The 16,219-nt window shown below is 37.3% G+C and overlaps 1 protein-coding gene across 13 annotated transcripts in view; it reads left to right on the top strand.

Annotated features, from left to right (window-relative positions):
* The window catches only part of LOC145269026 (uncharacterized), a 185,118-nt gene that overhangs the window by 128,006 nt on the left and 40,893 nt on the right, over nt 1–16,219 (top strand). For all 13 annotated transcript variants that reach the window (XM_080124603.1, XM_080124605.1, XM_080124614.1 and 10 more), the window contains 2 exons: nt 1–5; nt 15,598–15,701. The exon at nt 1–5 is cut by the window's left edge and continues 425 nt beyond it. In XM_080124603.1, coding sequence (XP_079980729.1) covers nt 1–5; nt 15,598–15,701 — 109 coding nt within the window. The remainder of the gene's footprint in view (nt 6–15,597; nt 15,702–16,219) is intronic.

Genomic DNA, 16,219 nt, shown 5'->3' with positions numbered 1-16,219 from the left:
AATCAGTAAGTGTTGCTCTTCATTGTGTGCATGTTAAAAAAAAAAAAAGTTTTGATGCATTTTTATTTGCATTTCTGTGGCTTTGTTGTTGGGCCGAGGTATGGATCTGTACAGTTCTAGGAGGTTCACTTTCCCAGGATTTACCTTCTGGATCAAAAAATTCAAATTCCCTCGGCCTAGAAAGATTTCTCCTTCACGGACCTAGTACAGAAAAGACGAAGTGTAGTATCAGAACAGATACTGCACTTTGCTCCTGGCTTATATTGTCATCTATATATTTTATAGACGCACTTTTACGAAATGCGTGCCATAGTATATACACTACGATGGCCGTGGTTTTTGTAATCCAGCAACTTGTTAAATCAACAAAGTTTTATTTATTTTACAGGTGATAATTTGAAAAGTGAGAATGTTTTAATAAAGATTTTTAGTGAAAGAAATAAATAGCGGGATCAATTTTTCACACCTAAATATCAAATGTATAGAAAACAGCAAGTTGTTGTACAGTTGTGCCTTAATCTTTCATAAAGTAGTAAAACTGCTTTATAAAAGTATAATTAGCTTTGCCCGGTCGTAAAATATGCTTAAATATATTTTAATTTCTCCAGATCTTGTATATATTATAGTCGGGATTTCAAAAGTAAAAAAAAAAAAAAAAAAAAAAAAAAAAAAAAGTATTTGGGTGCCGTCAGCTAGAATTGAAACCAAAAGCAAAACTGTAGCATTCAAAGCTGGTGACGTTACCAATGTGGCATGCATATGAACTGATTAAAAATAAACTAAGACGAATGTACAAAATGTATAACTATTTATCAATTTTGACCCTTTAAAAACTACTTTAACCGGATAAAGACCCATAAAAGAACGGTCCATAAAAAAATCCAATCATTTGAGGTCCCTAGCGCCGCTCTGCAACTTTTAGTTTCGGAGGAGATAGTTTGAAAATATGGAGACAGACATATAGCCTTTTATATATTAGATTTGTATTTTGTCCAATGTACAGATCGGTTTGATAGGAGCTTAAAATGGGCTGTTATTGCCTCTTAGCTGTTGCTTTCCAAAACGTTCTATTTGAAGCTTAATTAGTTTTAGTTGTTTCATTTCAATCTATACAACTAATGTATGCAGTTTTGACTAGTTCTGTATGTCAGAGTGTGTGTGTGTGTGTGTGTGTGTGTGTGTGTATATATATATATATATATATATATATATATATATATAATTTTTTTACTATAATAATTAAATACCTACAGACACTAGTGTTTCATTCTTTCGGGAATCTTCAGTGCAGGGTGTCACGATTACTACAAGTCGAACGATTCGAACACCGTATCACGAGACATCTCTGGCTCGATTAGCGGAGACCTAATCCATTCGGCTACCATTAACCGCTTGAAATAATGTTGAATTTTAAACATCTTAATTTTAAGTGTTCATTTACGCCAGACAGACAGTGATCTAATCATTATACGATGATCTATGCATAAGAGCTAAATTGACCGACTTTTAATTCAACTGAAAGTGCTCAACGATAAACGAATTTCTTAAAGGGGCTGTCATAATTATTTTTTTACTATAATAAATACCTATATATATATATATATATATATATATATATATATATTAGTATGTAAAGTCATGTCATATGCTACTGGTACCATATAACCCAATACTACCTGCTTCGTGGTCGGGTCACCGGCGACTAAACTGGTTCCCCCACCAGACTTGTTTGGTGAGGAGGGCGGCTAGTCTCCCTGAAGGATTAAAAACAAGACCTTCCAAAGGGCGAATGAACCTTTTTTCGGGGTCAACGGCCAACTAGCACCGTGTATATTTGTGTATGTGTGTTGGGGATGGAGAGGGGTCCTGTAAGCCGTGGTAAAGGCAACCTTTCTAGGAGAAGCAAATCTCTGATTTAAAAAACCATAAAGCGGAAGACCATTACCCGCATTAAGCTGGTCTGCAGTTTAATTTGTTGTTGGCTATCTTGCTCTTGCTTGTTCTCAACATTTTGAACAGAGAGAGAAACTTAGCTGTCGTACAAAGCTAAGACTCTGTAACATCATCTGTGTATAGATACTCGCTCAGGCATTTGTCTATAAAAATGGTCCTGTGGAAATGGAAGTCATTTTTGGGCTCATGGACTTTAAGTGTCTGAAGGAGTGGCACTCGTCTGACAAGACGTTGCAATCATCATATATATATATCTCTAGATCATCCCCTCACAAGTGTTTTTATGAGAAAATATATGCAAATTTAAGATGTGTTTTTACAATAATCGGAATAAAATAACATTTTCGTAGTTAAATTAGAGATTCATAAAGAATCGAATCGGGAATTTAATAGGGAATCGGTTATTGTATCTGAATCTTCCCATCACTAATATATGATAAAACGTCTATATTCCAAATTCCAAGATGTTGGCCATCTTACCGTTTATTTCTTACAACATTACTTTTTGAAAGGTATGAAGTGGTCATTGAGGTTTACATACTACAGCTTTGTAACTCGTTTTAACACCATTTTCTTTTATCCTTTAGTCCTCATATTCTTTAAGCGATGTTTCTTACAAAGCAAGGAATACTTTTCTTCTGGGTTTTTAATCGGTTGCATGTGGAGATTTCTGGTACTCAGAATATTCGTAATCATTCAACTGTTAATGTACGTAGATCTCCTGAACTATTATCCTTAAATGGCTTGTCGCCTTGACTCATGGTGTAACATAGTGCATATGAGCGCATGCGAAAATATCAGCAGCAGCGAAGGATGGCTGCCTTGTGAGGAGGTTAGCAGCAACAGTAGCCGAAAAGAGTGCATATGCAAATTAGGAAGCATGTGTATTAGAAGAAAAAAGGGGATAAAAAAACGCACTGCGTGGTTGGTAGGAAGCAAAGGTGAGTGGCAGAAAATAGATGTGTAAAGTTGAGGACGAGTATGGATCGGAGGAAGGAGGAACGAAACTGGCTAGATGGACATGTGGCAGCAAAAGTGGCGTTGGGAAGGGAGAGTTTTTGTTAAAAAGGAAAAAAATGATGACCTGTCCTTGTTTATTTTTGTTTGTTCCTTTTCAACTGTGCTGGACGGTGTGTGTTGGGGGGGGGGCAAGAAAGGCTTGAACTGTAACGAACACAGTTTGAGCACAACAACCATGTTACAATGGGGATGTTTATGGCCTGAATAATAATTTTCCTTAAACATTTTTTTCATTAAAGATGAACGTTTTGATTATTTAACTCATTTTTTTCACCTTATAGCAACTTTTTTACAGTTCAAAATAATGGTAATATTTTTTTCTTTTTTTTTTAACATTTCAAAATGTCTTTGCTTCGCAGATAATTCTGTGATCCTCTTGATCTTTCTCAAACCTATTGAGATTGATTTTTTTTTTTCTACTTTGCTAACCTCGTTTTTGAAATATAATAAATATTCAATTTTTAATTATTGCAGTTGTCAAATGCTTCTAACCATTTTTTTTTTTAATTTTTTTTTTTTTTTAACCAATTCTTGCAATTAATGTTCAATTTTTATCAGTTAACACTTTTTTTTTTTTTTTATTAATGAAAATTTATTTCAGGCAGTTTTGGCAATCCTATAAACAACTATTCTCAACACTTGAAACTTTTCTAAAGTGATTTTTCTTCTCTTGAATCTTGTTTTCGAAGAAAGATTGATAATCTAAATTTATGTGTCTGGATGTCCAGTGTCACAAAAAACTTCATCGCAAACATTGAGAAACGATTTACCTCCCTTTATTGTCGCTCTTTGTCAGTTAAAAATTATTAAAACCATTTCCTCCAAAAAATTAAAAAAACGCATTGCTACTGATTATGGTTCCAAGTTGGCTTTTTAAAATTTTGAAATAAAATAGCTATTTTAAGAGGAGACAGATTTTTTAGTTTTTTTTTAAATTTAAAAATGTGCAAGTGAATTGACATCTTTTCCTTTATAATTTATATTAATTGTTCAGAAAAAATGTTGCATTTTCATTGAAAAATAAAATTTTTATAAATCTATTCTTTTTTTTAGCTTTTAAAAGTTAAAAGCATTTGCAAAATTGCTTTAAATTTGTTTTTCATTTTTTTTATGCGTTTTCCAAATTTTCAAACTACAATGGAATTTCCACGAGTTCTGTTAGTTTATTATTTCGGCTGCTTTTCTCATCTTAGTTGTTACATTGATAATGTTTTGGCCAATGCTATCTCCGATGTTTAGGCGCATCTTTTCGAACTTTAACCCAAGGCATATATCCATTAAATGTTAGTCCGTCCTAAGTGACATTCTCCTGCAAGTGGAATAGATAATCCTGACTCTAAATTTCTAATAATTTAGAAAGACAATTAACTTTTTTTAATTTTTTTATACAATGTAATTCCTCCACTACTTTTCCAAGTATTTGAAAATATTGAATACCCCCCACCCCCAATAATTTCCTTTATTACCTATTGAGTGTACAGTGTGTTAGCGTAGAATCCGAATTTGAGATTAAAATCCTGTTGTCAAGGATGACGTTAGAAAAAGATGTTTGGTATATTTTTTTCTCAAATGTAATTTCTCTGCTGCTTTTACAAGTATTTGGAAATATTGACAAACTTTTTTGGTTGAAATTTTGAGTTTGCAAACATTCTGCTCGAAATCGAAAATTTATCGAATCTACATCTTGAAGGTCAGAAACTGGAACATTGAATAGAACACTGGAATAAGCCAAATAAAACCGCTTTTTAAGCTTTTTTTTTTTTTTTTTTTTCTTGGGTCAACCTATTAGATTTCCCATGCAAAAATGTTTTATGATGTAAATTTAAGTTTGAAGTAGATGAAAAATTTGCAGTTTTCTATTCATGCGTCCTTTTTTTGAATGTCTAATTAGTTGTAGGGGGGAAAAATGCGATTTCAATTACCTTGTATGTGTTTTAATCTTGCAGGTAAAAATTTCTTTAATATATGAATGTTAACAAGAATTCGGGCCAAGATCACAGTGCAGTATCTGTTCTGATGCTACACTTCACCCTTCTTGTTTTCGATCAGGGGGTGAGAAATCCTTTGACCAAGATGATTTTTATTTCTGTTCCTATCCAGGGTACCGCATTTTGGGAATTTCCCCTACATTAAAAACCAACCTTGTGTCTAACTCTGCCCTCGTGGGGAGGCAAGTAAATAGCTACGAATATTAGCAGAAATGGAGCTCTCTAGCAGTAACAAAAAAAAACGGCAGCAGCAACATAACATATAGTAACAGTAGATTGTAACATGTGAGAATTGTGTACTCCTTACGCTGCGTTAAACAGATCTGAAAGGGAAAAGATAACAAAATACCGTCGTCTTATTTTTCAACCTGAAAAGAAATTGAAATCTTAAGTTCTTTATCATTCCAGTTATTATAGGAGCAACTGGGCTTGTGAAAAAGAATTTCAACTTCCTGGCAAATATACCTGGTGAACTAAGTGCAAGAGAAATCCAAACAATTGCATTTAATGGGACAGTCAGAATCTTAAACAATCTCTCGGTTGTAATATCTGAGTTAGCAGGTTAATGTTTGGCATCCAGAGGATGCTCCATCCCCAGCTTGAACAGACAGATGAGAAAAAAAAGTAATAAAAAAAAAAGTAATTACCTAACTATGATCAGAAGCATTATAATGGTTGCCCAAGATAAAGGCTTGATGACCAATAGAAGGCATAACAATTAAACGACAGTCACTCGGAAGAAAAAAAATGTGTGACACACAAAATAACACACGCACTATCGTATTGATATATAGATGACTTTTGTTATTTGAAATCTAGATGCTTGACGCAAAAAGTTGGTTCATGTCTTAAAAAATCTTTCCTACTAAAGATAGTTTTATATTCCTTCAACTCCTCTATTCGTATTAATATATTAATAGGGAAGCTCTAAATGACTGGCTATGAAGTGGATCGCTTCACTATGATCAGGGGATGATTATAATGGCTGCTCAAAATTAACGCCTAAAAGTTAAGGGCAAAATAGATTTACCGATTGATATAATTGATTGCTTTTGTGCTGCGAAACGGATAATGTCAAGAATTGTAAATGTCAACTGAAAGGAATAAATTATAAAATCGTGAATTTTGGAATATAGTCTTATCATTTATTCACTATATTGCTCTGTAATTATATTGAGCTTCTTAAATAAAGATTGGTATATAAGAAAATATATTTCCAGACACACATATATATATATATATATATATATATATATATATGACTCATCAGAGTAGCTGAATCCAGCGAGATATGAAATCGGGACCTCATGGTAAGAAGCCTAAACTCTTACTCCTCGTCCACCTTGCTGACTGTTCGGATATATTACGATTTATGTATGTTATTTGTTTTTGCGACACGTCTTGAATGAATTCAATTTACAAAAGTGCATTTTTACCTAAATGCGAGTGGGGAATAACTTTCCCTTTAACTAATTTGGTACCCCCATATGGGGAGCGGTATATATATTATTTTAAAAATATAATTATCCATTGACACGAGGGGTAAGGGTTTAGGCTTCTTACCATGGGGTCCCGATTTCGAATCTCACTAGATTCAGCCACTCTGATGAGGTGTAGATGACGAAACACATGTCAGTGGATAATTATATTTTAAAAATAATATATACTTTAATTCCTTAGAATATATACCAATCCTTATTTAAGCTCAATGTAATTACTAGGGCTATGACAACAGAATATTTTTATTGTTTTGACCCTCAAGTATATATCGGACGCAGTTAATCAACCAAGTACTACATCTAAATAAAACGTGAATAATAAAGCCTATAAGATATCAACGGATACACACTCGAGTCAAAACAAACAAATATGCTGTTGTCCGAGCCCTAGTAATTGGAGCACTGTAATGAATGAATATTCACCGGTTGATATTGATTTCGTGCTACAAAACGGATACTGCTAAGAATTGTAAATTGGCTGCACAAAATTAACGCTTCATGATCAATACTCGAAAAAAAAAAAAAAAAAAAAATGGTCTCAACAATGACAGCAAGTGCAGGTTCTGTCGCAGAGTGTGAACCATCTCACATCCAACTAAAGTTTTGCTGGGGAACGGCTACTATACAATACAATAGTGTGTAAATATCTCCATCGTCTATCAGGTCCTGGATATGACCTTAAACTATATCCGATGGTGAGGCCCCAGCTTGCAGGCTTTGGGGAGTGTGGAGCCACCCTTTTAATTGCCATTGCTCCCAGGTTCATTCTGACCCAGAGTGGTAGTATCTGTTAAGGTCCCAACTTTGGGTTAAATAGAAACCGACTTGAAAGCAACAAATATATTCTGTTAAAAAAATTTTTCTTCAAAATCTTTAAATTCGGCATTCAATAACCCAAAAAGGGTTGATATGCCATAAAACAAAAAAAAAACCAACCTAGACAATCTGTAAAAAGTTGAATATTGAATGCAGCAGTAAATCCTGGGAACATGTTTACCAGAAAGAACAGTTGGAAATAAGTTATTCACCGTCCACTATGACTGAAATTCATACAGCTCCGTATCTAGAAAACGGAGCCATAAAACCTGACATAGTGATATGGGACAGGAAAGAGAAAGAAGCAACCTTAGAAGAAGTTAGTGGCTCCAATGATGCTCGTTTTAAACAAAGCTGAAAGGGAAAAACATTACGAAATACAAAGGTCTTATGTACGACTTTAAAAGAAACTGGAATCTTGGGAAGATCTCTATCAATCCAGTAATTATAGGGGCAACTGGATTCATGGGAAAACGATTTTAAAAACTACTTGGCAAATATACCTGGTGAACCCAAATGCAAGAGAGATTCAGACATTTGCACTCAAACAGAAACGGCCAGAATCTTAAAAAGATCTCTCGGTTGGAATATATAAGATACCAGGTGAATGTCTGGCATCCGGTATGATGTCCCATCCCTAGTTTGAACAAATTGATAAGGAAATTATGTCACCTCTTTGAACAAGCACGGTGCTTGTTCAAAGAGGCAACATTTAAAAAAAAAAAATTTTTTTTGTCCTTTTAAGCAAAAGTAATATTACTTCCCGAATTGTCATATCGAAAATAGTAATGTATCCAAAAATTATGAAAATTCATTGGCTATAAAGTTATAGTAAGAAGTATTTTTACGGAAAAATTAAAGAGAATTGTGTTTTTCGGAGATGTTTTGGAGTAAACCTAGAAGATTGCAGAAATAGGACATAACTTGGAACACATATTTTAACTCGTATTGTAATGCCATCCAACGTGTAGCCAATATAGACTTTTTTTTTTTTTTTTAACTTAAAAACACGATAACACTACTATTCAAATATTAAGATGTTTTAGTATTTTTGACATGACTTGTTTTTGCTTAAAAGAACATTTAAAAAAAAAAAATTGGGCGGTCGATTCAAGCACCAAAAATATATATTTTTCTGTAGAAATATATTTTCTTATAATATATACCAATCTTTATTTAAGAAGCTCAATGTAATTACAGAGCAATATAGTGAATAAATGACAAAAGACTATATTCCAAAATTGATGTTGACCATTTTACGAGGGGCGTGCAATAAGTAATGCCCCTGACCCACTCTCAGTTGTTTAATTTAGCTGAAATTTTGCATGTGCAAGGATTTATCTCTACGGGTTATGTGGCAAATTACAGCTCTGAACTAATTGTGGTTTCTGTTTTACAGGTGTTTGAACGGAGTCAGGTGTGAAATGGAGCCTGTTGAATGTCAAGCAGTGATCCGGTTTTTGTATTTGAAAGGACGCACACCATAGGAGACTTTTACTGAAATGAAAGAAACTTATGGTGATAATGCCCCATCATATGACCTTGTAAAACGCTGGCATTGTGAATTCAAACATGGCCGGAAGTCTGGAAACAGCTCCCAGACCGGGTCGCCCCCTTCTGCCATTGATAAGGCATCTGTCCGTCAAGTTGAGGCTGCCATTTTGGAAGATCGGCGCCTTACTATTCGCCAAATAGCCCAAGATGTCAAGATTAGTACAGGGTCTGTGGAAACTATTCATGACCATATGCATAAGGTGTCTGCCAGATGGATTCCCAGGTTGCTCACACCATTCCAGAAGCGAGAACGTGTTGAGTGCTCGAGGATGAATTTAGAGATGTGCCAAGAAGATGAGTCAGTTTTTTAAAAGACTAATTACACAGGATGTGTAGCAGTTAACAAACTATTTACTATAAGCGGATCAATGCCCGGTGCCAAAGTGATTTGGCCACACTGACCAATCAGTTGGCAGGGCGCATTGATTTGAGCTGTCCCCCTGAAGGACTATTTTTAGCCCTTTGGGATCTCAGCTGCGATCGCCAGAGGGATGCCAGCAAGCAACCTATACAGACCTCTCTCACTCACTCCTCTCACTGCTACTTATTGTTGACAGCAGTCTGATGGCAGACGACACCTTGAAACAATCATTTATATTTTCTTTCTTTCTCTCCATTCTGAGATACAATCTTGCCTTTTTTTAAATAAACCCGTTGTTGTTAACATAAGGCCAAACGGCATTGCTTTTTAAGTAATTTTATCGGAGGGAAATGCACACTTGACGATCTCGAGCGGCTTACCAGAAAGGTGAGGAAGCTAAGTGTGGCCAGATCACAATCACCCAGACGCCGCTACAAAAGCCATTCGCCATCACCGCCGTCACTCTAGCAAGCCAGGACTATGCTTTTATCAGTCGTTTTGGCAAGGACGCACGGCGCTGTACAATGCCCTGTTCGTATTTGAACCAGGAAAATGATTGTCTGGAGAACTGAGCACGGCACCTACTCCACAGACCACCCACAACCGTGCCTATTTTATCACTGACTCCTTATCCTAAGCGTGTTGCTTGGTTTATACAGGAGCGGCTTGCAGCATTTGGCCACTGAAACTCCTCACCAAGAAGCCGCCAGTTTCACTCATCACACTGCAAGCGGTAAATCACTCGTCTATTCCCACGTACGGACAAATTTCTCGTTCCCTTAACTTGGAATTCCGTAGAGACTTTACGTGGGTTTTTACGATAGCTGATTTGCCCTATCTCATATTAGACGCAGATTTTCTGCATCACTTCAACCTATTAGTTGACATACGCAGACAACACCTGATAGATACTAATACGGAACTTTCCGTCACGGGTTCAAAACCGAACTTCACATCTATCGGCCCTGTATTTTTCATTGCTTCTGCTGATGACCCATATCATATATAATTAAACTCCTACCTGGAGTTAACTAACTTGAATTTTGTTGTGAGTGAACCACCTCACTCAACAGCTCACCATATTGAGACCACAGGTGCTCCTGTATTCTCACGACCTCAACGCCTCCCTGCTGATAAACTTAAAGCAGTGAAGGCAGAGTTCAACCATATACTGCAACTGGGAATCATACGCCCCTCGTCCAGTCCATTGGCCTCCCCTTTGCACATGATCCCGAAACGTTCCAGAGATTGGCGTCTGACTGGGGACTACCGATGATTGAATGCCGCTACGGTACCCAATCGTTACCCAATCCCACACATACAGGACTTCGCTTCTTTACTGCACGGTTGTAAGACTTTCTCCAAACTAGATTTGGTTTAGGCATACCATCAGATTCCAATGAATCCAGCCGACATCTCGAAAACTGTAACAACTCCGTTTGGAGCGTTTGAATTTTTGACTATGCCTTTTGGTTTGCGAAACGCGGCTAGTACCTTTCAACGCTTCAGGGACGAGGTAGTGCATGATTTAGACTTTGTCTATAACTACATAGACGACATTCTCGTGGCAAGTGCCTCACCTGAGGAACATGTCACTCACCTCCGCCTACTGTTCGAACGGTTTCAACAGTACCAGGTTAGAATTAACCCTGGTAAATGTGTTTTTGGTGCTTCAGAGTTAGTTTTCCTGGACCACATCATCAGCTCAGAGGGTATGTCTCCCTTACCTGAAAAGGTTAAGGCTCTACAAGACCTTAAACCATTCACTTCACTTCGCCAACTAAGGCACTTCCTCGGCCTGCTAAATTACTACAGGTGCTTTATCCCACACTGTGCAGATCTCTTGTCTCCTCTTTCTGACTTGTTACGTAACAGGAAGAAGAAAAGAGATTTCGTTGAATGATATTCAGCTGAAAGCCTTTAAAGAAGTGAAGGAGAAACTAGCAACACACACATTACTTGCACATCCTGTGCCTGATGCCCAGTTTTTGCTGGTTGTGGATGCATCGGGCACAGCTGTAGGTGCAGTGTTGCAACAACAGCACCAACAACAACTACAACCCCTCGCATATTTTTCGAGGCAGCTGAAACCGGCAGAACAACATTACAGCAAGTTTGGCCGCGAACTCCTGGCTATGTACGTCGCAGTGAAACACTTTCAGCATTCACTCAAGGGCCAACAATTTGTGATCTACACTGATCACCATCCACTTACATTAGCACTCTGTGCTAAGCCGGACAAATATTCGCCTCGCGAAACTCATCGCTTAGATTTTGTTTTGCAATTTACCAGCGGTATGCGACATATCTCTGGGGGACAGAACACTGCAGCAGACACTTTGTCCTGCCTTCCCATTAATTCTCTGTTCTCACCATCGGATATTGACTTACAGCAGATGGCCTTAGACCAGCTAAGTTTGGACACGTTGGATCCCTCGTCACCTGAATTTGCAACTTGCAAATTCGCATACCTGCCTGTGCCTGCTTCGGACACGCAGATCATTTGTGACACTTCAACAGATTCGCCTCGACCATTTGTTCCATTGACTCATCGTAGAGTTGTTTCTAACACCCTACACAACCTGGCGCACCCCGGATGCAGAGCCACAATGAAGCTAATTACAGCTAGATTTTTCTGGCCAAATATGAGGCGTGATATCACTGCCTGGACACGTTCCTGTGTATCCTGTCAAAGGTGTACAAGCATATCCGTGCACCTCTTGGAAAACTCACCACCCCAGACGCTCAGTTTATTCATGTGCACATTGACCTGGTTGGACCTTGGCCGGTCAGTCAGGGATTTACTTATCTCCTGACCTGTATAGACCATTTCACACGGTGGCCTGAAGCCATTCCCCTCAGACATTTCGGCTGAGTCCATAGCGCGAGCCCTTGTATCAGGCTGGATATCGTGTTACGGAGTTCCCACCACCATCACCACGGACCGTGGAACACAGTTTGAATCCCACTTGTTCCAGGAACTTTCCAGGATTTTAGGGATCAAACGTATTCGAACAACAAGCTATCAACCAGCTTCGAACGGGATGATAGAACGCTTCCATGGACAATTGAAAGCTGCCTTCCGCGCTTACCCTGACCAACATCGATGGAGTGAATACATACCTGTTGTCCTTCTTGGCTGTCATGCAGCTATCAAAGAGGACCTGGGATACTCTCCAGCCGAACTTGTATATGGACTCTATCGCTGCCAGGTCAGATGCTGATCCTGATAGAACTAGGATTGTCAGATCCAGCTCTGTTTATAAACAGACTGCAAGCTTACTTTAGTAAGCTCCCACCCATGAAACCTAATCTTCGGTCCCCAAAGACGTTTCTTCATGGACACGCGTTTCTTAGAAAAAACTGTGAAAGCTCCTCTAACACCGCCTTATACTGGTCCTTATCGCGTGTTATCACGCACTTCTAAACTTTTCACCCTGGATATTAGGGGCAAAAAGAAACTATTTCTTCTGATTAGTTAAGGGTATAATAGATTCACTGATTGATATAATTAAGTGATTGGTTTTATGCTACGAAACAGATACTGTCAAGAATTGTAAATGTCAACTCATTTAAAGGAATTGTAAGATGGTCAACATCATGAACTTTGGAATACTGACTTGTCAGTCATTCATTCATTATATATATATATATATATATATATATATATATATATATATATATATATATATATATAGAATGTGTGAGAGAACACTTCTCAACAAATTTTTGATCTATAGACTTGAAATTTGGTATGTAGGGTATTCAAACATGTGGGATATTTTTTTAATCAGTTTTCATCTGGAAAAAAGGACTAAGATGTCAAAATTGAAAAATTGATATTTAGGAGTTGTCAGATTTTTGTTTGCTGATTGTTTCATGACTGTGCATGCATGAATCGTTCACATGTAAAGAGTAAGTAGGTTTGAAAACACTTTAAAGATAATGCCAAGCTGGCCTAATGGTTATCGTACTTGACTTGCTGTCTTTAAGTTTTTGGTTTCGATCTCAGCTTGAGTATTTTCTTTAATTTTTTTACTTACAAGTGAACTGTTTAGAAAAAAACAATGCTTGCGTGACCACGTCTTATTTTTTATTTATTTATTTTTTTTTTTAAGGAATTTAATGTTATATTTAATATCTGGCAACACTGGGTACATCTAGTTATATAAATGTAATAAAATTTTGTTTTAAAACTTGGAAAAAATGCCACAGAAATGTATGGAATGCTTCAGACTGTTTTTGGACCATCTTGCATTACTTAAGCATCAGTTTTTGAGTGGCATAAGAGATTAAAGGAAGGCAGGGAGTCAGAACATTAGAGTTGATTGTCCAATTAAAGAATTTCATGGATAAGGACCATGTGTGACTGTACGAGACAATAAGTGCATAGTTTTATCAGAATGGGAACTGAAGATGCGGAAGATTTGCGCAAAGTTTGTCTCAAGACTTCAGAAAAGATCAGAAAGACGTCATTACAGCAGGGAGATAGTCAAGCTGATCAATTTAGATCTCGGTTCTTGATGCTCTGGTGACCTGTGATGAAATCTGGATCTAGTTTTATGACCCAGAGACCAAGAGACAGTTCCCAGTGAAAGCATGCTGGCTCTCATAAACCCAAGAAGGCCAGGCAGAGCAAATCCACCCAGAATTTTTTTTTTTTTTTTTTTACAGCATGCGTATAATCTACATGCATTGGGTTCCCACTGGACAGTCAGTTAACGAGTAATACGACGTTGAGGTTTTAAGAGTTCAGAGATTCCATAGGAAGAGGCCAGCACTCTTCAAATCGGGTTATTTCTTTGTGGTTAGTTAAAAGAAAGCAACTCCTAGTCGATTTCTTTGCTTGTATCAAAACTAAAGGAAAAGAAAGTTCATATTGCAACTTCCCAGAGGTTAATAGTTCTAGCATGTGTGAAAGACCAAAGAATTTGACACTTATGTTTTTAATACCTACAGACACTAGTTTCATCCTTTCGGGAATCATCAGTACAGGGTGTCACAATTACCGACAGCCAGATTTGAACCTGGCAACATATTTAACGATGAGAAAGTTGAAATTTAAACATTTTTTTTTAAATGTCAAGATGATAGGGATACAATGATTGATATCTTGATCTGCGTGTGTAAACTTTAGTGACTGATTTTTTTGGTCTCCCAACAAAAGGAGAGTGGACCTGTAAATTCACCCTTGTCCGTTCGTCTGTCCGCACTTAATAACTACGACTTGGAATTTTTTGAAATTTTGCACAAACATTAAACATGATATGAGTAAATAAAGTAACAGAATGGATTTTCCGTGAGAACTCCCCTCCTCTCCCCACACAAAGGAGTGCCTTTCAGGTTAAAATAGCTAAAGCTGACACTTTAGTGCTTATTAAAAATAATTGATGCCTCAGAGTTTTATAAAACTTTCTGAAAAGTTGCAACTGACTTCTATATAATTTTGTATGTCTATACTTCGCGATAACTCTTGGATGTGCTCCAGGGGCTCTTTTAGAGCAAATAAAAACACTCCGTTTTTGGGATTATTTTGTCAAATTTGTAAAATTTTCTGGTACTAGGGCACTTATTGATCCATGCTGAAATAATGTTATTTATTATTTAAAAAGCCTTTCTTAACATGGGGAGGGGAGTGTGTTTTGTACCTATTCTATACTTTAACCTTACAATTGAATAAAAAAAAAAACTTTAAACTTGGAAATACGATTTAAAAAAATAGCGCGGATCAGTAAGTGCACTAGCACCAAATTTCTGTGTATGTCTATTTAGCAGTTTTGCATGGTACTGAACTCAAATTTTAAATATGTAATGTTTTTGGGCTAAATGGAAGGTGGGGGGCAAATGATAGACTAAGTCATTTCTTTTTATGCATGGTGCACAAGTCAAATTTACATATGTTAAGGTCTAAAACTGCACAGTTTATTCATTTTCATCAGGATTTGACGTCCTCTATGAACTTCTTGGGCTAAATGGTGGGGGTGGGGTTGCAAATGCTGAACTAATCATTTTTTTTTTTTTATGCCTCATTCACGGTGCACTCACGGGGGACCATGCATGCTTCACTTGTTTTAACTTTTGCTCAGTAATAAGAGCCGTGTTCTTAATGGGGCTAACATAATTATTACGATAATTATTTTTAATACCTACAGACACTAGTGTTTCATCCTTTTGGGAATCATCAGTCCAATGTGCTACGATTACCGACGGTCATCTTTCAACGATATTAGCCCATTAAGTTCCAGTTTCCAAACTTTTTACTATACCTCTCTCCACCTGGGCTGCCTACTGTTGGTTCGGGGGCACCTTCTTACACACCTCTCCACACCTGGGCAGTGCTGGGTACCATCACTAGTATTCTATAATATAAAAAAAAAAATGACAACTTTTTTTTTTTTTATTTTAGTGTTCAGTCAACAACCTCCTGTTCATTTGAGTGCTCCAGCACCAGTCCACCCCAGTCCGCTTGTGCAGAGCAGCCTTGCCCAGACGGACACCACTAATCTCGCTGTAAGTACTTGTATTATTGCCTTGTCTAATTTCTATATATGTCATAATCACGTTGACGCACAAGTTCCTGTTAGATCACCAAAGTGACCCTTATCCTCAAGTGCTCTCTGGGCCTTGATAAGTGGTGACTCCTTTGTAAAAAAAAAAAAAAGTTGAGCCTTGTCGTTACAAAAATGGGTGACCATTTGAGAATTCCAAGTGGTACATGTACTCTCTGCTTATCTCGGCATTGTTTCCAGTCGTCCTGAATTTCTTGCCATTGGACTCGAGCAGTGCTGATTCAGAAGTGTGGTTGGAGTTACGCGGCCCTTGCCTTACAATTACAAGCGCAGCTACTGTTACAGGGGGTATCCATTGTCTTTTGAGACTGAATGGAGGCGATGATGACGTTGATCTGATTTCTGCAATCTTCAAAAACCCGACCATGCATCCAATTCTTCCCGTGCGGGGAGGAAAGTAAAGAGCAGTAACATTCCGAATTCATCCAAGCAAGGTCTGTGACGCGTAGTCTGTCAGCT

The sequence above is a fragment of the Euprymna scolopes genome, chromosome 45 (assembly GCF_053919585.1).
Source record: "Euprymna scolopes isolate OS-2025 chromosome 45, ASM5391958v1, whole genome shotgun sequence".
In the NCBI taxonomy this organism is placed as follows: Eukaryota; Metazoa; Mollusca; class Cephalopoda; order Sepiida; family Sepiolidae; genus Euprymna; species Euprymna scolopes.
This window is presented reverse-complemented; position numbering and strand designations above follow the sequence as displayed.